This window comes from Rattus rattus, chromosome 4, assembly GCF_011064425.1.
Source record: "Rattus rattus isolate New Zealand chromosome 4, Rrattus_CSIRO_v1, whole genome shotgun sequence".
Classification (NCBI taxonomy): Eukaryota; Metazoa; Chordata; class Mammalia; order Rodentia; family Muridae; genus Rattus; species Rattus rattus.
Genome location: NC_046157.1, coordinates 29280361 through 29307144, shown reverse-complemented (window position 1 = coordinate 29307144; position 26784 = coordinate 29280361). Strand labels below are relative to the sequence as shown.

Sequence of the window (26784 nt, the reverse complement as noted above, 5' to 3'; positions counted from 1 at the left end):
CAGAAAAGCACTCATATGAAAGAGAGAAGATATTTCAAAAAGGAAGGAAAGTTCGGGGGAAGGGGGGTGTCAAACGATGCTACGATATCAAGGAAGGTAAGAGTCACATATCAGGTGGCTATCAGTGATGCCTTTAGAAGAGCTGCTCGGTGGAATCGGGGAGCCAGAAGGCAGGCAGAAGCTGAGGAAGGATGGCGCCGTGTATAAGGCAATGGCATCACGGGCGCACTCAGTCCTGAGAGCCACTGAGTCGGGGGGTGGGGCAGTAACTGCACAACGCAAAGTGTTCACTTCCTGTAAGGGGGAGAGACTACCGTGGGAAATTACCCAGGGAGCAGCAGGTAAGGCTAACTTATGTGCCACAGAGGAGAGAGTCACGATATCAAATATCGAAGGTGAGAACGAGGGAGTCTAATCCAAAGGACCGGAGGCAGAATGGGCACTAAGTAGGAACAAGGACAGCTCCTCTATTGTAAAAGGAAGAGGAGGGAGACAGTGGTGGTGGGAAAATGCGAAGGGCCCTCGCCTCTCCGGGAACCGATGCTGAAGGCAAGATAGGGAGGCATGAAGCTTTGAGGTTTCAAGGTGGCCATCTTGTGTGAGGGAAGGCATTGAAAAGAGGCATGGGGGCGGGAGGGGGGCATCTGTGGAACTCATTTAAATCACCCTATGTGGGGGAGCTAGTAATCTTCCTTGACGTGATCGTCTCCTGCAGTCTTCGGCTGACACTAGTGACAAATTAGGCAAATTAGTCAGGGCAACTCTGGACTTTTGCCAAAAAGCAATGAAGAAAATGTAGCCCAAAGAGGGGGAAACCCCTGTAACTACAAGACACTGTGATTTAATCTTGAGGACAAATACTAATAGCTTACGTGACTGTGTGGAGACCACATCAACTGGCAAATGGGCCCAGGAGCGTTATAATAACCAATCGGCTTGTATTCCTTCTCCACATCAAAAAAGAAGACAGTCTTGTCATCACTCTAGAAGAAAAAGAGACACACCAATATGTATTACTATGACAACAAGGTCACATAGCACTCTGTTTTATACCATAGAGTCCATCTATTTTACATTTATAGATACTACAGTCATGTGTTATAGGTTAATCTTAATATATATATATATATATATATATATGGTTTCAAATGTTTGATTCATTTTCCCAAGTGTTTCAGTTCATAGTTCTAGAAATGTGACTGCCATACATGTGTTTATACATACATGTTTATGTATATATAACTAATTTCTTCAAGAATTCTGCCAATACCTCTGTTCACCTCTTCCTTCCTGTAGAATATAGAGTTATGTCCTTTATCTGAGGCAGGTTTTTGTTCGGTTTGCATTTAGAGGACACCAATGATCAAAGCAGAGCCGGCTCCATGATAAGCAAGAGCTCTCCCACGGAACTTCACAAGCCTTGCCTATGGCAGCCTCCTTAAGAGCACGTGTATGTTATAAACTAATGGTTATAAGGAATTCATCCAGCATGATTTTCAACTGAGATTTTCTATTCATTTAAAATGAGCATTAAAACTTAACTTATAAGACAGTTCTTAAATATCATATAGAGACTGCACTGAAAAAATAAGAAAACAAAATGTAGGTTAATTTTGGTAAATAGGGCACAATGGTGTAGGTGCACTTAAGCGGGAAGCTAGGTACAGAGTTGCAATGGGAAATGAGAGGGAATCTCACACTTACCCCAGTGGCTAAGACCTCCCCATCACGTTCATAAGCTAAAGCCGTAACTACTTCAGTGTGAGGTTTGAAGACATATTTCAAGTGTAACTCGGCATCTGAGAGTTTCTTCCGTCCAGCAAAAACCGTAAGTCCTTTTGGATCAAAGAGTTCAAGAATTCGGACGACGCCATCTTGGAATCCTACTACGATCTGTGATCCAGAAATGCTTACCTGGGGAAACAGTCACCCACACAGGACCCTCATTTAGTTAAATAATTGAAGCACACACAAAAATCACTCTATGTCTTGGTTCGACTCAGGTAACTTAGTGCTGGCTGCTGTTTGCAACTCTTGGTTCCATGTTATGTCAGTCCATCAATTCCAGGGCATTCACCTATTATGACTACAAGCAGGGTAATCTACGCTAATTCAAGCTTCCAACAAGCAAACAGGGACAGCACGCCTGCCTCCCCTGTAGGAGGCACTTGCCACCAGCTGTTCTGGGTGACCGCAAACAGACTGAGTGTCACCCGTTAACCTGGAGAAAAGTATAAAATGTGAATAACATGGGCCCACAGGAATGAAACATGGCCACTTAGAACAGCAAAGAAAGCTGGCTTAGCCTGAGGACTCCCCTAAGGCAGAGATGGTTGGAGCTGAGACCAGAAGGGTGCTTGGTCAAGAACTAGGAACAAGAAAGTGAACAAGAACTGGATAGGGTGGAGAAGAAATGCTATCATAAGAACTGGAGGTAGAGACTGGCAGACACCAGGATGCTGGATATCTTACACTACGTTGAGAGTAGTCTTTATCCAAACAAGAGAAAACTGGGCCAGTGGCAACCTGAACCAAGTTCTTTGTGATTCCATTCCCTTATTCTTATGGTTAATAGGAATTAATAAGTCCCCAGATAGTCCCCTGGTGTTGAAGAACCACGGTTGCATGGACAGAAGTTGCCTCAAGTTCGGTTGCATGGTTACTTCCATGGACAGAGCTATGCCATGGGTAGCATACAAACAGAGTTTCACTAAGCAAGGCGGACCCATAGTACTGAGATCACGGAGTGATTTTTGCAATACTTTAGGTAAAATAAACTTAACTTGAAAGGTATAAGCTTTTAAAATTCTGAGCCAGAAACTTACTGCACTCTCTCTACATGGTATCACGGGTTCAGTGTATTTCCTGATGAAAACGAGAAAACTTACTGTCAGAGGTGCCCAAATGAGGGTGGTGCCCCCTTGTTTGAATTTCATCTGAACCAGAAGGTTTTTACTAGCAAAATCATAGACACGAACGGAGCCTACAGAAAAGAAGAAAACATTATAAATGTATTAATTACTTCTTTTTAAAAAAAAGAAAGAAAGAAAGAAAGAAAGAAAGAAAGAAAGAAAGAAAGAAAGGAAGAAAGGAAGGAAGAAAGAAAGAAAATCTCAGCTCACTTTTTACAGGAGAAAATTCAGTAACCAATAGATAGCCTAACCACCTTTTAGATATGTATTTATCTTTTTCTTCTTAGTTATTTTTAGATCAGTACACACGGCATCAGATTTCCTTGTGGCGTGTTCAGACACGCTAGGTTTTCATTGCGTCTGCCCACATGTAAACATTGCCTGCCTGCTTACGTCTCCTAGCTCTGTCCTCACTGTACCTAACTATTCCCAGCATTCGTCTTTCTACTTCCACACTCCATGTGCTCCGTTCTATCTCCACTTCCTCCCTCAGAGCCCCTTCCCCCTCTCTCAAGGGCCCTTTGCCAGTTTGATGAGAGGCACTGGGTTGTGACTGACTGACAAAACACGTTCCTTTGCAGGTTTCTACAAGGTGATAAATACCTATACACTGAGAGGAGAGAACAGTGATGAGGGTAGAAAGGCACTCATGCTGCTAGCAAATGAACAGCGCTTTCATAAATAATTTACAATTAGGTCTTCATTCTAATCTCCAACCATGTCTGCTGCAGGCTGTGCACTTCCTACTTCAAAACCCGTCTTGTTTACTATAGTCCACAGGTTTCTTTTTTGGAAGAACAGTCAAATACTTTTAATAGCACTCATTTTCAATTTGCACACAAACATAGCTGGATATAGTTTTACCGAGAGTTCCCACTTAGGAGGCTAGCGAGATGGTTTAGACACTGAAGTATCTGCCATACACACACGGGGATTTGAGTGTGAATCCTCGGCATCCCTGAAAAAGCCAGGTATGGTGAAGTATGTCTGTAACCCCAGAGCTGGGGAGGCAGAGACGGGAAGTTCCCTGGAGCTGCTTGGCTGTCTAGCCTAACCATTTGGTGAACTCAGGTCTCAGTGAGAGACCCTGTCTCAAAAAATAGGTTGGAAAGCAATCAGATTTCTGATATTACACATACACATACACTGTAAACATATACACTGTATATATGAACATGTGTGCAAGTATAACACAACACACATACACACACATCAGAACACAAGTAAATAGACATAAATATGCATGCATTCACAACATAACACACACGCACATACATACACCATAACCCATGTACATATACATGAACATGCATGCATGCACAACCCAACACACATACACACACCAGAACACTGTACATATAAACATGCATGCATGCACAGCACAGCACACATACACAATTCCAGAACACATATACATATACATAAACATGCATGCATTCACAACATAACACACACACATACACACACCAGAATACATATACATTTACATGAACATGCACACATGCAAAACCCAACACACATGCCAGAGCACATGTGTATATACATAAGCATGAGTGTGTGTACAACTCAGCACACACAGAAGTATAACGCACACACGCATGCATGCGCACACACACATACATGCACACAGTTGGGGAGTAGCTTATACTTACAATCTAAGGCAGTTGTGGCCATGAGGTAAGTAAGAGGGGAAACATCCAAGGCTGCAATGGCTCCAGAATGGAAAGAGAAGAGGCATTCTGGATCCTGGGTCTGAGAACAGACAGGAGCACATCAGATCTCAAAGACAGCGTAATGTAGATTAGAGTCAGACACATAGATACAATCCTGTAACACACGTGCCATTTTACTCAAAGAGGAAAGTATGATAGATTAAAAAGAGCTCTAGACTGGGGAGTTAGGAAAACCAGATGGAGTCCTGGCTCTGAAGTTAATGGCTGATTTTACACAGCTCTCATCAGATGCCGCTTCCCGGGGCTGCCCAGCAACCAAAAGGATCACGTTAGGTGATATAAATGAAGACGCCTGTGTTTAGGAAGTGATTAACGTATAATGACAGAGCTCCGGTTTTAACTTGTTGGAAACAAAAGAAAGGCAAACCAGCTTTTAAAAAATATGAAAGACTTTTTACTAGAGCAGTGAGGAGAAATAAGGAAAACGGGTACTTACGATATTTGAAAAGCTAAGGTCAAGCTTCCATATGGCTCCATTGGCATCCTAAAAAAATTAAGCAGCTGACAATGTTTCATCATTTTAATGTTCATAAAATTAAGATTATTCTTTCTGTGGTTTGGTTAAAGTGAGGGCCAGCCATAGCCCTAGTGCTTACATATATTGTAAGGTGTAATTGATGTCTACCAAGAATATCTTCTATATATTTAAGACTGTAATCGGCCAAGCAATCCCATGAGGCTGTAACATGGGGCATTCTGGCCCAAACGATCAATCGTATTCCCACTTCCGTTTTATGTGCTGGTACAGTTAGAAAGCCCAGACAGAAGAGTGCAGCATACCTGAGCCAGCCAGAAGTTATTTCCAACTTCATTCATCTTGATCATTGAGAAGAGGTTGACGCTCTTGTCTACGTGAAGTTCATTAATGGGCTCTATCTCTAACAACCCGCTGTCATCTATGACGTCAGCAGTGTCGATAGTCTCAAAGTCCCATATCTTACAAAATCAACAACAGAGTTACTTTGTAACACAGCGACCGTGCCTCTGCTGGACACCAGAAGCTGACATTAATGGTGTTGGGTATGAGTTGCTTCTTTTGGGGTTTTTGGCCAGTGAGGTCCCATAGGCCCTCCAACATTATAGGTTATTGCCATTGCTCTTGAGGGAACTCCAGAATTTGACAGTGAGACCCTGTCAGGTAGATCCAAGGCAGGCCGAGGCAGGTAGACCTCTGGGAGTTCAAGGCCAGCCTGGTTTATGTAGTGAGTTCCAGGTTAGTAAGGGGCCACATAGTGAGACTGTCTTTTTAAAAAAATGTTCAGAATTTTCAGTCTTTAGAAAATGCCCAGCCATGGGCACGGTGAAGGATGTGTGCCCACTGTCTATCTGGTGCTAACAAGGGCTTTCATTTCCTGAAGCTCCTATGCCAATACCTGAAGCACAAGAGCTCCCTTCAGAACATTTCAATTAATTTTGACAAGAATGTAAATATTTACCACATAAGAGGCGTTATTTAAAACGAATTGATCTTGAAAATAAGTAACCACAGATCCCCTTCAGAAACTACCTAGGTGGTCTGCACGTCTTAAATGGAGTGCTGTGGCCTTACCCTAACACTGCCATCTGACCCGGCAGTGATGACTTCCCCCTCATCCAGCATTATCTGGTTAATGGAACCATTGTGACAAGACTTCATGCCAGTCCGGCAGAGTTCCACCTTGATGAGGCTGCCTTCCCAAAGCAGCAGGTTGCCCCATTCTGACCCTGAGAGTACCTGGCGGGGGGAGAAAGAAATGTGAATAAAATTAAATACCTCAAACATGTGAGAGTTAACTTTTAGATACTTTTTGACTGTGAAAACCATAGCTTGTGTATACAGGAAAGAAAACGAAGAAATAAAATACCCACCACCCCAGATACAACCTCCAGGTACACTTTTAGCACTATGCCCCCTAACACCCCACAACTAGGCTGTGCGTTAGTGGTAATTTCCTTATGAGTGCTCGTAGCAGATTTCTTTATACATCTCTTAAGGGCAGGATTTGGGAGTTGAATGACTGGACCAAAACTGGACATTTAAAGCCTTCCAGAGATGAGCTACCATTTCTAGGTGTAGAGCTGTCTGCTAAATTGTAAGACCACGACTGAGTTGAGCATGTTGCAGCTCAAGTTTCAAACAAGGAAAGTATTTGGGACTGCCCCCAAATTAATGTCTAATTCAAGAGTCCCCAAAGTGCATGCCATCAAACACCGGCCCTTAGAGTGCTTCATGAGTGCTATAATAAGTAATATTGACGGTGTATGCCTCAATACTTATTTACATTGGTGTTTAATGGGTACAGGCATGCAGTGTGCCTGCGGGTGCTCTGCTCTCCCTAGCTCCAGCTTTGTTCTCACTCAGAGAAAACTGAAGCCCCAACAGTTCCATAACTTCCCCCCGAATTCCCCAGAGGAGCCAAGATTCTGGTTTAAGTGCTGTTACTCCAAAGTCCCTGCTCTGACCACCCGGTCTCAGAAGCAAGAGGCCGAAGGAACTGGCGAACACACTTCTTTTCTCTGAGATCCCTGTGCATCTTTGATTAAGAAAGTCTTATTTCCACAGACCCTCAGTGTGGGCTGATCCACAGTGGGAAACTCATCAGCAGGAACTGATGATTTTAGCTCAGTCGTAACCTCACTTGCCTCTGTGACCTGGTATTGGGCCTCAACTCACTTTAGTAGAGTCTTCAACTTGATTTTTTTTATGCAAACATTTTTGCTGATGAATACCAATTATGCACATTTATGGGGTGCAGTGTGATATTTCGTATGATGGATAAATCATGGTTATTAGCTTTTCCTTCTCCTTAGACATCCATTATATGTTTGTGCCGGGAAGCTTTGAATACCTGTCTCCAGTTCCTCGTTAAATATTCAAGACATGGCTGTGAACCAGACATCCAGTGTGCTAGAAAACATTTGAACTTAGTCCTTCTGTGTAATTGTTCTTTGACATCCACTGTCCAATCTCCCTCCGTCCCCCTTCCCTTTGCCAGCCTCCAGACACCACAGAGGCTTGTCCGTCTATTCGTATGAACTGTTCAATGATTAAAGTCACCCAACGTTATAAGAACTTAAGACTTTCTCTTCTGAAATGTAGCTTATCCCCAGCTCTTTGTCATTGGTCCTCAGAGCAGGTCGCCCTCCCCACATCAGCTCTTTTATTCAGATGATTGTAATAACTTCTTCCTTCCTAGTTCATCATCTTGATTCTGGATTTCCCTCCTGCCAATCTTCCTGGAATTTTATGACCAAATAGATCTACTGTCTTCTCATTGATGACCTTATTCTTCCAACGCACAATAGTTCTGTCTGGCTGTTAGACTCCTCATGCACATGGAGCCAAACTCAACTCAAAGTGTCCACTCTGTCTCCCTTAATCCGATCCCCCCTCTGAATACCCGATATTGATTCCTAACCTGAAACATTTCCTTTCTCTGTGTTTTATCATCTAAAATAGCCACTTCCCCCCTACATATGCACAAACTCTCCTGAGCTTTCTGAGACATAGTTCATACCATGCTTTAAAAGAAGGTTATGGTGATGTTTACCTTAACACAGTCTTCAGAATTTGAAGAACTTGAAGACTCATTTAAGGATGTTGTATAGATTTTAAAATACAGCCAGCACCTAAGCCTTTTTGTTGGGGGGAGGGGGAGTGGTGTATGTATATGCAGGTTCCTGTGTGCACGGAAGTCCATGTGGAAGCCAGAGGTTAACATCAGCATCTTCCTCCACAGCCTTATTTTTACCATTATGATTTTTGTCAAGAGTCCCTCCCTGGACCCAAAGCTCGCTAATTCTGCTGGAGTGGCTAGCACAGACTCTTTTTTCCCTCCTATACATATACTTTTAATTGAAACTATATCATCACTTTAATGACCAGATAATTTGATTTGTTAAAGTGAAATTTGTGTGCTGGAATGTTCTTATAAGAGACATGATCACAAGTAGCACAGTACAACTTATTCTAATAGGAGACCCAGTAAGATAGAGAAGGGGAATGGATCTTGGTTAGCTGTCATTTTAGAAAAAAAAAACATGAAATTTGTAAGAGCAAGAGAAAAGTGAGCTAATAATGTCGGAAAATCAACTGACAAAATATTCTGTGTTGCAGAGATAGCTATGAAATAACCTCATCTTCCCACGACAACCTGACGCCAGGTCAAGACACAAGCTTGATTAAAACCCTGACTCATGGAGCATCATGACACAAAGGGGAAAGATAATATAAATCATTATAATTCCATGACGTCATTAAAGGTAGCAGGCATGTCACTGCGTTAATAGAGGAGAATGTTTTCATACCTCATGTACATATACAGCAGAACCAGGAAATGGTTTATACATATGGATTATGAAAATTTTAGGAAAATGTTTTCATTTCCATTGATAGTCTGTAAAAGGAAAATGAGGTCTTCGGGACACTCAAAGTTACGGTAGCTGTTATCATTGACAGTCCTTGAACATGTGATTGGTTTCCACGCACAGCCGAATGACTGAGGAACCGAGGGGCTCGCTCACCTTCCCGTCTGGAAGCTCTGCATAGCCCTCTATGTCAGTAGTGGATGTCTTTCCAAATCGCCCAAGTGATCCTTGCAGCTTGAGACCAGTGAATGTAAAAGCCATCTCCCAGAACCTGCAAACAAGAGAGAAAGGGGTCAGAAACATCCATCGGTGTGGTTTCTTTCTCTGTCCATCTGTCCATTGGCCCCATGCATATTTCATAAGCACACGAAGCAACTTCATTGATTCATCTGACAGTGTCTACCACTCCCTGCCAGGCAACATAGACTCAACACTAGAAGGAAAAGTCCCGTCTTTGCGAGACCTGAATTTTGAGTTATGCTGTCTGCTGCAGGGGTTACAGCCATAAGTGAACATTTTGATGAGATTGAAAGTAACTGACGCTAAATAAAAGTAACAAGTAAGAACGATAACAGAGGGTCTACATCATTCCATTTGGGAAGCAGAACAAGGTGGCCGTGGCATCTGGAGCCACAGACCTCAGATCAGGAGTAGACACTGCTCATCAGGAATGGCTGTGAGAATTCTTGTGCCACCATTAAGACTGGGGTGCCATCACAAGTAAGAAACTTAAGAAACTTTGTGGTGGTCGGAAAGCTCAGCGTGGCTTTGTAAACGCCTACGGTGAGTAACTGAGATGCTATGAAAACTGCTTTAAGTGGAGCCTATGGGAAGGCCGCCCTCATAAAAGTCCTTCTCTTATCTATTCTGTTTTGGAGAGGATTCCCTATTCAAAACTCAAAAGGTACACTAAGAGAAAGGGGAGAGAGGGCCAATGTGATGAGGGAAGAAAAGGTGAACTACTGGTCAACCTGAGAAGAACACATGGAGCTGGAAAGGTGACTCAGCAGTTAACAGCACTCTCTGCTCTTTCTAGAAGACCTGGGTCTGGCTCCCAGCATGCACACACACACACACACACACACACACACACACACACACACACACACACACACGGCACCTTACAACCATCTGTAACACTAGTTCCAGGGGATTCAAAGTCCTCTTCTGGCATCCACAGGCACAACATGCATGTATTTATTCCACACAAAACATCCATAAACATAAAATAAAAATTTTTTAAAACTATCTAAACTCTTCCTAATTTTGAAAAAAAAAATTCTAATTTTAACGACAGCAAAAATCATCTCCACATCTTTGGCCCTTTTAGAAATGTCCATTAAAATATTTACTAGTTTCCTTGTTGGGTACCAGGCTTACTTGATGTGGCCGGATCCCGATGTAGTTAACTGCTCATCATTATCAGGATTGAAAGTGACCTTGAAGACGTCCTGAGAGAACGCTTTTGTCCTCAGTATGGGCTGCTCGCCTTTCCAGTCCCAGATGGTTATTGTGTAATCAGGATGACAGCCGACAGAGGCCAGCAGGTTCCCCTCGTTGTTAAAGTCTACATAAGCATAGGCCTTCTCTGTCCCGTCTGTAAGGATGAACAGGAGTCTGATAAGCAAGATAGACACTCAGCCCATAGGGGATGCACCCGTCACCTCAGCACTGTGGCTGTGGCTGGAAAACCAGGTCAAGCCCAGCCTATGGGGCAAATCTTATATCCCAAAACAAAAAGAGTGAGGTAAGATGGTGGGGGGGGGAGGGAAGAGCAAGAAGAGGGGGAGAAAGAGTAAGAGGAGGGGGAGGGGGATCTGTGTTAATGTAAAAAAGCCAAGAATCTAAGAGGGCTGGGGGGATGGTCCAACAGGTAATACACCCAGTGTGCAAGTACCCAGGGTCAGGTGTTATTCTAATGCTATAGGGTGGGAGGAGGCGCAGAGACAGGTAGATCACAAGGGCTTCCTGGCCAGCCAGCCTAGCAGAAATGGCAAGCTCCAGCTGCAGTGAAAGGCTCCCCATCAAAAATAAGGTGGAGAAGCTCAAGAAGGAAGATCAAAATGTGGATGCTTCATTCATTCCTTCTCTTAGAAGGGGGAACAAAATATTCAAGGGACAAAGAGTGGAGCAGGGACTGAAGAAAAGGTCATCCAGAGACTGTCCCACTTGGGGATCCATCCCATGTGCAATCACCAAACCCAGACACTTGCTGATGCCAAGAAGTGCTTGCTGACAGGAGCCTGGTATGGATGTCTCCTGAGGGGTTCTGCCAGAGCCTTACTGATAAAGATGAGAATGCTTGCAGCTAACCATCAGACTGAGCATGGGGACCCCAATGGAGAAGTTAGAGAAAGGACTGAAGGAGCTGAAGGAGTTTGCAACTCCATAGGAAGAACAAGAATATCAACCAACCAGACGCCACCAGAGCTCCCAGGGACTAAACCACCAACCAAAGAGTACACATGGAGGGACACATATGTAGCAGAGAATGGCATTGTCCAACATCAATGGGAGGAAAAGCCCTCAGTCCCGTGAAGGCTCGTTTCCCCAGTGTAGGGCAATGCCAGGGTGTTGAGGTTGGAGTGGGTGGGTGGGAGTGGGAGCGTCCTGGTAGAAGCAGGGGGAGAGGGGAGGGGGTACGGGGAGGAGTAAAGGAGATGACATTTAAAATGCAAATACATAAAATATCCAAGAAAAAAAATAAAGTGGACAGCAATAGAGGAAATGCTGCACATCAAGCCCTGGGCTCCACAAATACATGCACATGCAAACGCCCCTCACACCTATTGCATGGGTGGGGATTACATACATAGCATATATACGGAAATCTCCCAACATAGCATACATTCAGAAATCTCCCAACATAGCATGCATACGGAAATCTCCCGATATAGCATGCATACGGAAATCTCCCAAAAGAGTAATCCTAAAAGCCTTTCGTCACTCTTAGCTTTAGAACGGCTTATTATTATTATTATTAGAAATTATAACCGTGCTTTCCCAAAGAAAAACTTGCTGCCTATATTCCATCTTGTAGAAGAAAGGGAGCCACGCACCGAGAGCAGACAAGGCCTGAAACTTTAAATTTGTCACTGAGAACCTCCCCGAGCTAAAAACCGACTTCTCAAATCAGTTACCCAGACAGCAGAACTGTAAGACAATGGAGACAGTTAATGTTACCTCTCACCTTCGCTAGCTTGTAACTCCCGGTTATCCAACTAAACAGGGAAGAAATAGCTATGAAGGTAGCAGCAGCAAGACTGATAGTTCTGGTCAGCTGTCTTTAAGGATGGTATCCTCGAGAGTCGAGGCAGGCTTTATCCAATCAGTTGCAAGGTCTTAGAGGTAGAACTGAAGATCTCCTGAAGAACGCTAACTGGAGAATGCCCATGAACCCCTTCTTTGGAATCTCCAGCCTGTGGGGCTGAGCCACAATGTTTAGACTTACTAGCTCAGGCCTCTGTAAGCCAATTTCATTACACAGATTTCCTTTCTGCCTCTTACTTTTGATTCTCTTCTGGGTCTTGGTTAATTCTGTAATCTCGCTCGCCTTCAGGGCATCAGCCTTGCACATGGACTATTCTAAAGATTCCACTGGACTCACCTTGCAAGATTCTGTAGGGCTTCAGAGAAGGGTACTCGTAGATGATAATCTTTGGAAAACTTCCCTTTTCGGCGACTGCGAAGTAAGTTTTATCTGGATGAACCTAGAAAAACAGAATCTCACTAAAATATTCAAAGGAAAATTTCAATTAGATATTCCCATCAGTGCAGTACTTAGTGACTGTGACTGTGTATGTAACTGGCTAATTAGACTGCGTGCACTTGGATCTAAAATTCAAAATATGTGTGTATGATCAACACGTGATGATGAATGGATATGATTTGAACTGAAAAACTAAAAGATGTTTTTAAAAAATTAAGGTTTAGCTTTATTAAGGGAATCATTTTAGTACTATGAGTATTTAAATTCATAGTGAGAATGAAGGCTTTAGTCTGTAGTATGTCAAGATTGCTTGAAAGGTTCATCCAGCCCCAAACCCAGCGTTTCTGAATTCACATTTGCATTTTTAACAAGCTCTATGCTTCCGCTGGCCTGAATGGTTGTGGAAGAACAGCTAAGTAAGGCCAGATGCCAAACCCCGGCGTAAGTCACGCTAAATGGTAGAAACATTCACAAAATGTGTTTCTGTTCATTTTCTCCCTGAAAGACTGGGTTGCTTATGACAGACAGAAGTTATTTGCCTAGCTGTTCTGAAGAGAGGGAAATCCAGAACTGTGGAATGATATCCATCAAGGGCTTTTGTGAGCGCCCTCCCATGATAGAAGCTGCCTTCCAGCTGAAGCTGCCTTTTACCCTGTGGCAACATATCCTTAGGAAAACACATTTCTTTCTTTCTAAGAGACTGAAACTTTTGCTGGACCTCCCAGCCTAGTTAATAATACAGCTTAAGATTGCTTAAGACTGATATTCTCCTGTGTAGTTGGTGCATCTGCTTAACCTGCCTTTAAGATAACAATTCAACAACTAACCTTACTGCCTTGGGGTTCCCAAGTCATCAGCTTTTATGACTACACTGACGCACAGCTGTAATCTTGATTTATGTATAGGGTAGTGAGATAGATAGATAGATAGATAGATAGATAGATAGATAGATAGATAGATAGTAGATAGATAGGTGGATGATAGATAGATAGTAGATAGATTGATAGATAGATGATAGATATATAGTAGATAGGTGGATGATAGATAGAAGATAGATAGATAGATAGATAGATAGGTGGATGGATGATAGAGAGATAAATAGATAGATGATAGATAGATAGAGATAGGTAGATAGATAGATAAATAGATAGGTGGATGGATGATAGATAGAGAGATAAATAGATAGATGATAGATAGATGACAGATAGATAGATAGATAGATAGATAGATAGATAGATAGATAGATAGATAGATAGATAGATAGATAGATAGATAGATAGGTAGTTGAGAGATTTTTCTCTCTGTTCAAGAAGCTAAGGCAGGAGGATCCCAGGTTTAAAGCCAGCCTGACCTCTATACTGACTTCAAGACCAGCTTGGGTTACACGAAAAAGACAAAAAGAACATTTTAAATAAAGAGAAGAAAAGAAAAGGGCTTACAATAAAGATGGGTGGGCACCCCGTGTGACCCTACAGCACCCTGCATGCCACTGGTCCCTAACTGCCCCCGTGGCATCCGAACAAAACAGAAACAGGGATTCCCTGCCCCCAGGTCACCAAATGTTGGCATACCCCAATGGCACCGATCCCTTGGCCACTGCTACTCTGCAGGTACATTTGCGTCTTGTTTCTAAAGTCCAGCAGGACCATTTGGTTCCCAGCGATGTACATCAACGTGTTGTTGTCCAGAAGCTGTAGGTTGGCTCGCCTTTTGCAGTCATAACCAAAAGAATGGCTGCGGCAAGGATGCTAAGGAAACCAGTGAGGCAACACAGCCTGGGCCGCTCACCAACCCAACCGCGTCTGCTTTCAGAGCCGAGACTCCGGAACCAGCGACCCGAAGCCAGCCGAGCTGGGCTTCGCCCTGAGCTCGGAACTTTCCCATGGGTCACAAACAGCTTTATTGTTAAAGTCAGTGGAAAATCCTCATACGGAGGCTTAAGTTTTCTACTTGAATTTTGGGGAAGAAATTCTGAGATTTGGGGGTAAGCAGATAGATTGTGTTAGCCTTTCTAAATCGGTATCATTTTCCCGTGTGTCCTGAAAACAGAACCATGGTGACATGGTAACATGGTAACATGGGACAAAGTCCAAGTCTTTACCTTCATATCCGCCCATCAAGTTTGTTGAAATTACAGGAAAAATAATTTTTATTATTATTTATATGGGGTGCATGCGTGCGTGTATGGGTGCGATTTCTCTTCTTCATCTTGGGCCCCAGAGATTCAATTCAAGCCATCAGGCCTGTGTGGCAAGTGTCTTTAACTCATTGATCCACCCTCTGAAAATGTCTTCCTATGATGATGATGAAAGAGGTGTAGAATTCTGGGGCGATGAGGTGGCTGGTTCACTGGGTAAAGGCACTTCCTGCCAAGACTGACCACGAACTAAGCATCCCTAGAACTAAGCTACTGGAGAAAAAGGGCAGACCCCTGAATGCTGTCCTCTGATACTCCCTGACATACACAGGAGCGCGAGCGCACATACACACATACACACGCACATACATTTGCATACATAATAAACGTAAAAGGCAAATTTAAAGAAAATCTGCAGCTCCGAAAAAAAAAAAAAAAAAAAAGAAAATCTGACCTTTGTGGAAATCTAATACAAAGTTTTATAACATGCCTACTGTATTAAGTTCTAATTAAGACATAATTAATATAAACAGATTATGTAAATCAACTCATATATGACACATAAAAATATACAAGTTTTTCCAAGGTTGTTTATTACATTTCTGTATAAGCAAATGTGTGTGTGTGTGTGTGTGTGTGTCAGAGTAAAATTGCATTAATTCAAAATAGAAGTTTAAAGATCTAAGTTACATAATATCTTTAATAAAATTTAAAAGCACAAGACATAAAATTGCAATCTAAATGAGAGCAGCCTATGAAAACTTAGCGTCTCAGTGCTGCGTCAGCAGACAGATTCTTCACAAGAACTTGTTGAACGTCAAAGTTTAAGGATGAATCTATTTCTTGAGACTTTGTTTGGGGGTTAGGGGGCGAGAACTATGATTTTGAAGGACTCTCTTATTTGTAAGAAAACTTCTTGTGTCCGAAAGACAGAAACGAAAAATTAAGAAGAGGAAATTCCAGAGTTTGAAGGGGCTTGAGACCCCATATGAAGAACAATGCCAAGCAACCAGAGCTTCCAGGGACTAAGCCACTACCCAAAGACTATATACATGGGCTGACCCTGGGCTCCAACCTCATAGGTAGCAATGAATAGCCTAGTAAGGGCACCAGGGGAAGGGGAAGCCCTTGGTCCTGCCAAGACTGAACCTCCAGTGAACGTGATTGTTGGGGGGAGGGCGGTAATGGGGGGAGGATGGGGAGGGGAACACCCATCGAGAAGGGGAGGGGGAGGGGTTAGGGGAATGTTGGCCCGGAAACCGGGAAAGAGAATAACAATTGAAATGTAAATAAGAAATACCCAAGTTAATAAAGATGAAAAAAATAAATAAAAAGAGAAAGTAATTTGGGGCAAACTAGCTTAGTCACACCTAGGATTGAAACAGAGTTCAGAGCTGTGCTCAGAAAGCATGCACCCTTATCTCCAAACTCTGCCTTTCCAAAGGGGCCAGTTACAGTGTGGGCTGACAACAGCCACTGTTCAAAGTCGGCTGAGGCTGTCATGGAGACCGTCCTCTAATTTCACTCTCACAGACTTAACATACTGACAGCAAACACAAGCGCTCTCCTTGTCAGCCCTATATTTGCCTGTCTTCACAAACCAATCAGAGTCACTTCAGATGACTCTTCCAGTGATGGGAAAAGCATCAGCCTTGACAATGGCACCATCAGTGCCTGGAGGGAGGAAGGCAATGATGTCACTAGACAGGCATTGATTGGCAAAGGGAGGCCAGCCTGGGACACGAAGAAAATGTCAGTAAGAAGCCTTGCGGACTCTTGAGGAAAACCACATCGCAATGAACCACAGCCTGGTTCATCTCTGCAAAGAGGATCCCCAGAGAATCATTTTTTCCCTATGGTGGATTCAAACAAAATCTTAGATTAAATTAGGATCGATCTCCCCACCACATTTCACTACAATTTCCTAAGACAAAGGTTGGTAAACTTTTTCTTTGTAAGGCAGGAAGTAAAATAACCTTAGGTCAGCAGTTTTCAACCACAAGTCAAGACCCTGTGTGTGCGTGTGGTGGGGAAAGGTGAGTCACATAACAGATATTTCCATAACAGATGTTTCCATGATTCGCAGCAGCAGCAAAATTACAGTTACGAAGTAACAATGAAATAACTTTGTTGTTGGGGGTCACCTCGACATGACGAAGTATATTAAAGGGCTGCAGCATTAGTAAGGTTGAGAACCACTGCCTTAGGCTTTCTACACAAAAATGGTCTCAATCACAACTGCTTAAGCAGCCGTAGACAGAATGTAATGGGATGTCTTTGCTGCAGTAAAACTTTACCTACACAGACAGGCTGGAGGCCACATTTGCTCCAGGGGCTGTAGTCTGCCAACCCCTGACCTAGGAAATGAAACCCTCCCACATTCTAAATGTATATAGCTGGAGTGGATACTTGAGGGCGAGGAAATAAAGCGGGATCCTATCTGGTGAAGACACATATGGTGTGGAGATGAGCTCGAGGTAGTCGTAGTAGAAGGTCTCTGAGAGCTTCTTCTTTACCTCTTCTGGTTCTTCCTTAGGTTCAGGCGGAGGCTCCTGGGGAACTAAAACATGAGAACACTTGATTGAAGGAGAGTATGTGGTGAACCCTAAATCATATTTTACAAAGAGAGGAAGACCGTACAGCACCAGCAGTTAAGAGCAACCACTGGCCTACACACGTGCTCCACGCTGCTAAACTCTGGAGGAAGAGCCCAGGACGTGCTGGCTGGGCTCACAACAGGGGACTTGGAGAACTCCTAACTAAGCTGAAGTGGGGCCAATCCCTGGATCACTTTCTCCCCAGATCAAATACAAGACTTCTCAACATGGTCCACAGGAACAGAATATAAGACCCCTGGGGGGTGAATCCTTTCTGTACGTAACCCGGGTCCTCGTCTTGTAGATTGTCCGTTTCCTCCATCTATAAATAGCAGTTTAACTTGTCTGAACAACTTGCTTTAAAACAGTGACAATTACTGAGAGAGAGCTGATCACACTTACCCACAGGAGTGTAAAAGTACTCTTGAGATGAATGTGAGCTTTCGTTCATATCCTCCAAATCCAAGTCATCGTCCAAAAATGACTCCGCCCCCTCAGTAAAGAGGTCATCTGTGATGTCTTCTGCAGCTTCATGTATACATAGTAAAGACCATTTGTTTTAGTTTAAAAGCTCACAAGATTTTAGTGAAATTTTTTTTAATTTCCAGAGCAACTAAAACTTCTTGTTTATGCTTTAAATGTAATGATGTTTTATATTCAAAACTTTCCTAGAATATACTTCATTCGATCAGTCTTTTACAAAAAACGAAAAGGCCTTTTCTGGGAGTCCCTCTGTTTTTTGGGTTTTTTTTTTTTTTTTGCTTTTGTTTTTTTTTTTCATTTCTAGTCTGTTTCTCTTTTGACATACTAACAAGAAAGGATAAACAAGATGGCAGCATGTAAGCGTAGTATACGGCAATCATAACGCCAACTGATGGTTGACAGCTATGCCGAAGGTCCACAGTGCTATTTAAGAGTAACTCTCTCTGGGCATGATAATTTCTCTCAAAGTACAATCAGTGGAATAGGTTAAAATATTGGCTTCAGAGAAAACCAACGAAGAATGAGAATGAGAAAAGAGAAGATCTCAGGAATAAGACAATGTTCGGTTCAAGTCCAACCATGGGCCTGCTTAAAATCCACAGTGTCAATCACATGAGAGACTGGAGTGAGGGACTTTCAGAGGAACAAGGAAGAAACAGCAAGGGCACCCAGGAGTACCCAATCAGTCTGAGATGAAGCTGAAAGACTAGAGACAAAGCCAGGAGTAAGAAATATAAATGAGAACAAAAGGCTGGGCCAAGTTAATTAGCTGGACCCAGACAGAATTCATAAGATACATGCAGGCTATAGACTCAGCTCTGCTCAGGGAGGCTCTGAGAACCACTCTCTAAGCAGACCTGAGCTCTTTCTCGGTGGCCAGGGCACCCAAAGGCTACTTCCTCTCCTCTCTCATTTGCAACCCATGCAATCCTCCATATCTCTCCCAATTTAATCCCCAGGTAACTCATTCAAATGGGCTAGAAGGAGCTGATGGCCTGGCTGCTCTTCTGGGGGACCGGGTTTTGATTCCCAGTCCCCACATAGTAACCAACAACTTTCTGTAACTCCAGTTCCACAGGCACTGTGCTTATGTGGTATAGACATACATGTAGGCGAATACACATATAAAATAAAAGTAAGTAAGTAAGTAAGTAAGTAAGTAAGTAAGCAAGCAAGTAAGTGGACTAGAAAACTGAGACTCTAAAAGCTGTCATTTTTTTCCTCTTCAAGTCGAGCACCTCCAAGTGGTGGTCTCAGGGCTTAAAGCCAGACTCTACCTTTTTCCTTTTCTACCTCTACCTCTACCTTTTCTGCTGTATCTAATAGTCCACCAAAGACAGAGGTCTTACAGGGGAAATGGAAAGCAAGACATCCATGCAGGTTGCCATTGACACAGATAACTGACGTGTCTTTGACTGTATTGACACAGGGTCTATGTAGCCCCGTGGGTCTCAAGATGGAAGCTGGCTACGGCTAGGGATGAACCTGAAATTCTGATCCTCCAGCTCCCACCTCTGGACTGGCTGGGTTTACACTTCCACTTTAGATGGTGCCAGGGATTGAACCCAAGACCTCTGGTACCCTAAGCCAGCCCTCTATCCATGAGCTAAACCCAGAGAGATGAACCAGGAGCTGGAGGAAAAAAAAATCAAAGCATAGATGCTACCTTTAAGGAACAGGAGAGTTTATAAGAGCGTATGTAAACAGGCAAACCGTTTCTGTCCATAAATCCAGATAGCACTCTTTTAAAACGATCTTACCCAAATTTGATAACAAAGAAGTGTGTGTGTGTGTGTGTGTGTGTGTGTGTGTGTGTGTGTGTGTGTGTGTGTGTGTGTGTGTGTGTGTGTGTGTGTGTGTGTGTGTGTGTGTGTGTGTGTGTGTGTGTGTATGTGTGTGTGTGTGTGTGTGTGTGTGTGTGTGTGTGTGTGTGTGTGTGTGTGTGTGTGTGTGTGTGTGTGTGTGTGTGTGTGTGTGTGTGTGTGTGTGTGTGTGTGTGTATGTGTGTGTGTGTGTGTGTTGTATGTGTGTGTGTGTGTGTGTGTGTGTGTGTGTGTGTGTGTGTGTGTGTGTGTGTATGTGTGTGTGTGTGTGTGTGTGTGTGTGTGTGTGTGTATGTGTGTGTGTGTGTGTGTGTGTGTGTGTGTATGTGTGTGTATGTGTGTGTGTGTGTGTGTGTGTGTGTGTGTGTGTGTGTGTGTGTGTGTGTGTGTGTGTGTGTGTGTGTGTGTGTGTGTGTGTATGTGTGTGTGTGTGTGTGTGTGTGTGTGTGTGTGTGTGTATGTGTGTGTGTGTGTGTGTGTGTGTGTGTGTGTGTGTGTGTGTGTGTGTGTGTGTGTGTGTATGTGTGTGTGTGTGTGTGTGTATGTGTGTGTGTGTGTGTGTGTGTGTGTGTGTGTGTGTGTGTGTGTGTGTGTGTGTGTGTGTATGTGTGTGTGTGTGTGTGTGTGTGTGTGTGTGTGTGTTATCACTCCTACTTACCTTTCGAAGTGGACCTAGAAGACTGCTTTCCCTCACTCCTTGACCCTGATCTTCCCCCATCGGTGTCCTGGTCACCTGGCTCCTTCATGTTCTCTGTAAGTACAAAGTGAGTGAGAAAGACATAAGGACCAGAACACAGAAACTAACAGATCTCCCATCATGAATTCCACAAGCACCAAAGGCCTGGTGCTCTTGTGCCTGCACTGTATCCAAAATGACCTACAGTGGGAGGCAGTGAGCGACCTCGTGCACCTCAGTGAAAGTGGGAACTGGGGCCACAGGTGTCCATTCTCCAGGCACACCTGCCATTCTGGTGAACTCTGGTTTTCCCAAGATCGACACTGACACATGGCACCTGAGCCCAGCTTTCCTCCAAGCGCATCCCCACTAAAACTAAACTTCTGCCACCCTTCTTTGGGTCAGTCCATTGTCTCCTGTTCCTCGCCCTATTATCAATCCCCGTGGGGTTACTGACAAGTGTCTTTGTTAGAGATTGATTCTAAAATTTTGATTTAATCGGGAATCTGCTTGTCCAAACACCAAAGGTCCTTGTTCCGATTGGTTTCTGATTGGTCAATAAAAATGCCAGTGGCCAATGGTTGGGCATGGGGCGGGACCCATAGAGTTGTGGAGGCTAGATTTCGGAGAGGAAGACATGGAGGTTCGCCGGGATGTAGGGAGACACGGTTGGACTGAAGAGCTGCGGGAGATAAAACCTACTAGCCATGTGAGACTTCCTCTTCCCTGATTGGGCATACGGATTAGAAGTGCCCAGTCGTTGAGTTAGTTAGCAAAGTTTATTTAAAAATAAACGTGTGTGTGTGTGTGTGTGTGTGTGTGTGTGTGTGTGTGTGTGTGTGTGTGTGTGTGTGTGTGTGTGTGTGTGTGTGTGTGTTTCATCCAAGAATCCAAAGAGCTGCTGGGCAGGTGGCTGGGAGCGCACAACCCACCGGGAGCAAAAGCAGGGTAGCCAAAACTCATTTCACATATACATATTTTGAGCACATCTTCTATGTCTCAAGTCTTTTACAGCCACTAAATTACCATGATGCAGGGGGGAAATATGGACGGCCTTGAACTTCTGGGAGGATATTGTTTAGAATTAGTGGGAGAGTGGGGTACCGTGGGCATGTGTAATAAGAAAGTTGAGGGGAGTTTGAGGCTTAGGGGAGCGGGGTTGAGGGAGAAATGAGGATTGGTACAGGCCAGGGGGGAACCATGATAGGCAGAGAATACCTCCGAATGGCTGAACTTCGCCTACTGATAAGCACCGGAGTCGTGCATTGGTTTGCACATGGCTGGGACGATATACCCAGCAAATGCAGGTTAAGGAGTGATGGATGGCTTTCTTCTGGTTCACAGCCGAGGGGATAGTCCACCATGGCAGTAGGAGCTGGGAACAAACAGCTGCTCACACTGCACCCACTGCCAGGGCTTGAAGTCTTTTTACTTGTTCATCCCATGGGACGGTGCCCTCCACGTTGAGGGTGGGTCTTCCCATCTCAGTTAGCCTATTACAGGAAATCCATCGCAGACGTGTCCAGATGTTTGTTTCCCGGAGATTCTTAATGCTGTCAAGTTTGACTATCAAGATTAAGTATAGGGAATGCATATGAAGAGGAGGCAGATTGCCAAGTCACATGGAATTTTCACGTGGGACGTCCATACCGTTCTCTCCAATGGCTGTAGGACTATACATTCTGATCTACCACACATAAGAAGTCCCCCTTTTCCCATACTCTTACTAGCTTTGTTTGTTTGTTTTGCTTTTTTCTAATAGCCTTTCTAACCAGGGAAAGATAGTGATTGATAATTTCTTATTTTTAAAAAATCAACATTCAAGGTGTCAGAAGGAAAGTGAACATACTTTATAGGTTATGCATTACAGGCTCTAAACTAGTGAAACCAGATGGCTGACTCCCGGGGCCCACTTGCATTCCTGGGCCCATGGATTCCTTGAAATCCAGGAATTGGGCAGCATGAGTCTCCCAGTGACTTGAAGCCCAGTTTGCTGTACTGCGTTCTACTGCCTGAAAGGCTCATGGGGTCTGCTTTCTGGTAGGTTGTTTCTCCACCATTGGTGAAATGAGCCAATTTAAACCAGATTAAATTATATCAGTCCCTAGCCGGCCTACCCCAGCCCCAACTTTGAACTTTCCATCCTAGGGTCTGGGCTGCCCTTCCCACAGAGGATTTTCCTCATATAATCTATACTTTTTTCTTGCTCTCTCCCCTCCTCCCTCTCCTCCCTCTCTCTCTCTCTCTCTCTCTCTCTCTCTCTCTCTCTCTCTCCCTCCCTCCCTCCCTTCCCAACGCTGGCTGCTTCAGAATTACTTAGAGAAACCACAGAATTAACAGAGTCTCATTTGCCTGCATCCAGGCATAAGAACGAATGCTAAGGACCAGGAAGAACCAAGGGTTTGTATGAAATACATAGGTTCTCCTATATAATAGACGATTTCACTCACAAAACTACAGCTCTTCTTTAACACATGAAACCCAATAATTGTGCTATGAATCTAGGCATGCTTCCATGCATCATAAGTCCCAGCAATCCAAGAGGCTGAGGGAGAAATATTTTCTGAGCCCAAGAATTCAAGACCAGCCTCTGTAACACAGCAAGAACCGTCTTTAAATAATAGGATCCAAGGCAGTTCTCACACCTTTTGGGTTACTGGGATGGAGCCCAGGCCATCTGGCTTGCATTGTCTACCCAGTAGCAAATGCCTTTGAGTGCCATCTCACTGGTCCAGAAATAAGTTTTACCTAGGACAACATCCTACCCAGTAAAGGGTACACATTTACAAAATCTGCTCCAACAATATTAGAAAAGTCCCTTAAGGTATTGGCCAGGCTGGAGCTGGGAAACGTTGGCTTCTGGGTCAGTCTAACGGGGTTTAAGTTGGGAGACGTTAAGTATTTAATAACTCTGCCCTCATATTCTCATCTTAGAAATGTGGTGCCTACTTCACGGGCCTGAGATCAGTAGAGAACAGCTAGAGAGTCAAAGCAGTAAAGCTGGGAATGGTGTACGGCTCCAGTGGAAGGCCACACAGCTAAGAGTATATAGGCGGTACCAACTGGACTCAGGGGCTCTAAAAAGCAAGAAGAGAACACAAGGATGGTGAAGGGGAGGTAGAGCTGGGCCTGGGAAGAGTTGGGGGAGGGGTGAAGATAATCTAAAATTCTGATGATTGAAATTTTGAGAGAATAAAGAGAGTGGTTACTGACACAGAGCCATGGGGTGTGTAAATATCTGAGGTTATTAATATCAGATCTGGTCTCAAATAAGTGAGGATGGGGCATTTTAAGACATGACCAATCATCTTCCATTCCAACGGTTCGGGTAAGCGAGTGGCATATTCCATCCTGTAGCTATTACCGCATTTTGAATTAAGCTTAAACCTCTCTTTCCAGCTCAGATCCATTTGCCTTTTCTTCTTTCTTTTGAGAATGCAAGGAACACAGACTGCAGCCATTCAAATAACTACAGCTTGCCCTGGCTTCCCCTCAGACATTCTTTCTTGGATGCAGCACCCCAGTTCTTTCAAGTAGGCCTCCATGACATAATCTGAATGTTTTCCAAACTTATAATAATTAAATGAATTAATTGCCAATGCTTTAGATAGCTTCTCAAAATTTTTGCCTTCCTAGATTTGTTTCAAACCTCCTTTTCTGGACAAGTGCCAAAAGAGAGGGACCGTCAGTTTACCTGATCTCCTCACTGGCTGGAGACATTCACTGCGTTCCTCTAAGGCAGGCTAAGGTCTCGTCTTTGGAGGGGACAGACAGAATTGTGGTATGTTGACTCATCTAAATCAGTATATAACAATGAGATTGAGTAATCCTTGTTTCTGTGTTCTCTCCCACATCCTCCTTAATAGACAACCAGTGCAGACTGACTAGGTTTAGAAATCTATTTGCAGAATGATTGTTAAGTCTCCCCTTATGAGATTCAAGCTTATTGATTCCGTCTATAGCCAATTCTTTTAACCACCTCACTAATTAGACTGTCCAGTTCTGAGTTAACCTTAAGAAAATGTACAGAGTAAAAGTTCTCAATGACACTGAGGGGACGGCTGGAAGCCAGACAGGACTCCACAAGGGAGTGTTGCTCAAACTTGTTCACCAGAGTCCAGGAGCCAACCCTCACTCCCCAAATCTCAAACAATCTCTTCAGGGTGCTGGAGCTCATCACAGTTAATGGCCAGTAACCGATGTAGGAAACTGACTCAATTTTGACTCTACTTTGTGAAATATAGTGGTAGAAAAATAATAATAGCTTGTGGTGGGGTCTTTTTGTTTGTTGGCTTGCTTGCTTGGTTCTTATCTGATGGCAAACACGGTTCTTAACATTTCTGCACACATTATCTTACTCATTCTTAAAGCACAAGGCAGATGCTAATATTCTAACTTTGCAAGTGAGAAAGAGCAGTCAGACATTGAATCCTTTCCTGTCCACCCCCTCATGCCATCGATTTCCAGCTATGAAGACTTCTGAATTCACCCTTGTCCTCGCCCCTTCAAGTACCAGGCTCACTGTCCCTGTCACCGTGGATTGCCTCTGACCCTACTCTGTTTCTCTAATCCATTTTATCTTTACATTTTCTTTCCATGGGAGCTGGAGAGGAGATATGCCCCAGTGGACAAGAGCACTGGCTGCTATTCCAGAATACCAGGGTTCAGTTCCCAGCACTCCTGTGGCGTTCACAACCACCTCTACTCCAGCCCCAGGAGCCAATGCCTTCTTAGAGCCTCCGTGAGCACAGCACGCATGTGGTACACAGACATACATTCAGACAAAGGCATACACATAGAACAAGAATAAACAACACCTTTAAAATCTTAGCTTTCTGTTACATTTATTTATATCTTATTTGTGGGTGGGTGGGTACACGTGTGGCGGCCACAAGACAACTTTGTAGATGTTCTTTCCTTCCACCATGAGGGCGACAGGGATAGGACACGGGTTGTCAGGCTTGGTGGCGGGTGCCTTAACCCACTGAGCCAACTTGCCATCTTCTAATCTGCTTTCTGCCTTGCCCTTTGGGTTCCTGAAAGAGCTGTCAGAATGCCACTCTTGTTCACAGTGTTGACTGACTGTTGCCATCTCAGGAGGATGCAATACAAACCTTCATCATGGCATAACAGCCCTTCGTGGTGGGGTTGTTGGTCACTGCAGCATTTCACTCCCCACTTTTTTCTCCTACTTCCCTTTAGCCCCTTTCCCCTACTGTCTTACTAAGCAGGCAAGTAAGACTGCTCATGACTAACGCATAAACTGTATACTGGCTTCTTACTGCCTTTTCCCATTATCAGCATTCGGCCACACTCCCCAGACACTTGGCCTGCATTAGGACCCTAACATGAACCCCAGGAAGCAAACACAGCCTTTTTTTTTTTTTTTTTTTTTTTTTTTTTTTTTTTTGAGATAAGGAAAATAGTGTAGAAGGTCGCACTTGACAAGACTCACAGCTAAGGGTGGGTAGTATGGCTTTTTTGACCCAGGTACAGTTCCAGCAGGTTTTTCTCTTCTCTCTGTGGTGACCTAACTTCTCTAGCTATCTGGTTGCTTCTCAATCTGCACCACCAGTTCCTCGAAGGCAGAGGTTGTGCATGCGTCTAACCCTCACGGGTTGCTTCAAATGCTTGCGTCGATCTACCAAAGGAGGACCAGGAAAGTGCTCCAGGGAAACTAGACCATTTGAGTTCCCCCTAAAAGGTGTTCACTGCTCTCTAGGTCGCTACCAGACTTAAGGGAGACTGGTGGGGACACCCAGGACCAGACAAGGGGCCCACTTACCAGAGGTGTTCACCACAGCAGCTGGTTTCTAGTCACACCTGCCCAAGGACTCCGTTTACTGCGGTTGCCACAGCAACGCCACTCGCACCGCCTCCTGGTAGTGATGTGGGGGAGGGGGAACAACAGGCTCTTAAGCGCATGCGCAGCGTGTTCCAAGGCTTTGCCTAAACTGAGATGCTGCTAGAGAGTTGTCTGCCCTGGGGACCCACCCACCTCCCTCTAGGAAACAGAAGCTGAGAGCATTCCAACAGTTTATGAACCAAATGACTGAGCATTTGGGTACTTGCCCAACTTCCCAAACCGGCCAACGCAATTATTTGCCAACTAAAAACAAAACTTTTAAAATGGTGTGGCCTTGGCTGCAGAAGACTGCTTCTCTGCTACATCAACATCAAAGAGCATTCTCAGTGGGTTTTAAAGAGTAAATAAGGGTCTCTGCTGTGAATTCTTGCTGTAGGAGTTGGGCACGTATAAAACAGAGGCTTGACTTTTGGGGTTTTATTTTTAATCTGTAACGTATGTATTGGACAAAGGACTCGTATATAAAATATATGAAGAGCTCATGCCTTTAGTAAAAAGGCA

General features: G+C 44.0%; 1 protein-coding gene across 1 annotated transcript in view; it reads right to left on the bottom strand.

Moving 5' to 3' along the window:
• Cfap44 (cilia and flagella associated protein 44) overlaps positions 1 to 26277 on the bottom strand; it is an 80256-nt gene extending 53979 nt beyond the window's left edge. The window contains exons 1-15 of the mRNA XM_032900232.1: positions 26203 to 26277; positions 20400 to 20492; positions 17838 to 17963; positions 17248 to 17398; positions 14273 to 14435; positions 12600 to 12702; positions 10373 to 10589; positions 9149 to 9263; positions 6195 to 6359; positions 5426 to 5581; positions 5082 to 5129; positions 4565 to 4664; positions 2889 to 2983; positions 1705 to 1914; positions 873 to 983 (exon numbers count right to left, since the gene is read on the bottom strand). Coding sequence (XP_032756123.1) covers positions 873 to 983; positions 1705 to 1914; positions 2889 to 2983; positions 4565 to 4664; positions 5082 to 5129; positions 5426 to 5581; positions 6195 to 6359; positions 9149 to 9263; positions 10373 to 10589; positions 12600 to 12702; positions 14273 to 14435; positions 17248 to 17398; positions 17838 to 17963; positions 20400 to 20487 — 1848 coding nt within the window. The 5' untranslated portion in view covers positions 20488 to 20492; positions 26203 to 26277. The remainder of the gene's footprint in view (positions 1 to 872; positions 984 to 1704; positions 1915 to 2888; positions 2984 to 4564; positions 4665 to 5081; positions 5130 to 5425; positions 5582 to 6194; positions 6360 to 9148; positions 9264 to 10372; positions 10590 to 12599; positions 12703 to 14272; positions 14436 to 17247; positions 17399 to 17837; positions 17964 to 20399; positions 20493 to 26202) is intronic.
• Between the last annotated feature and the right edge of the window lie 507 nt (positions 26278 to 26784).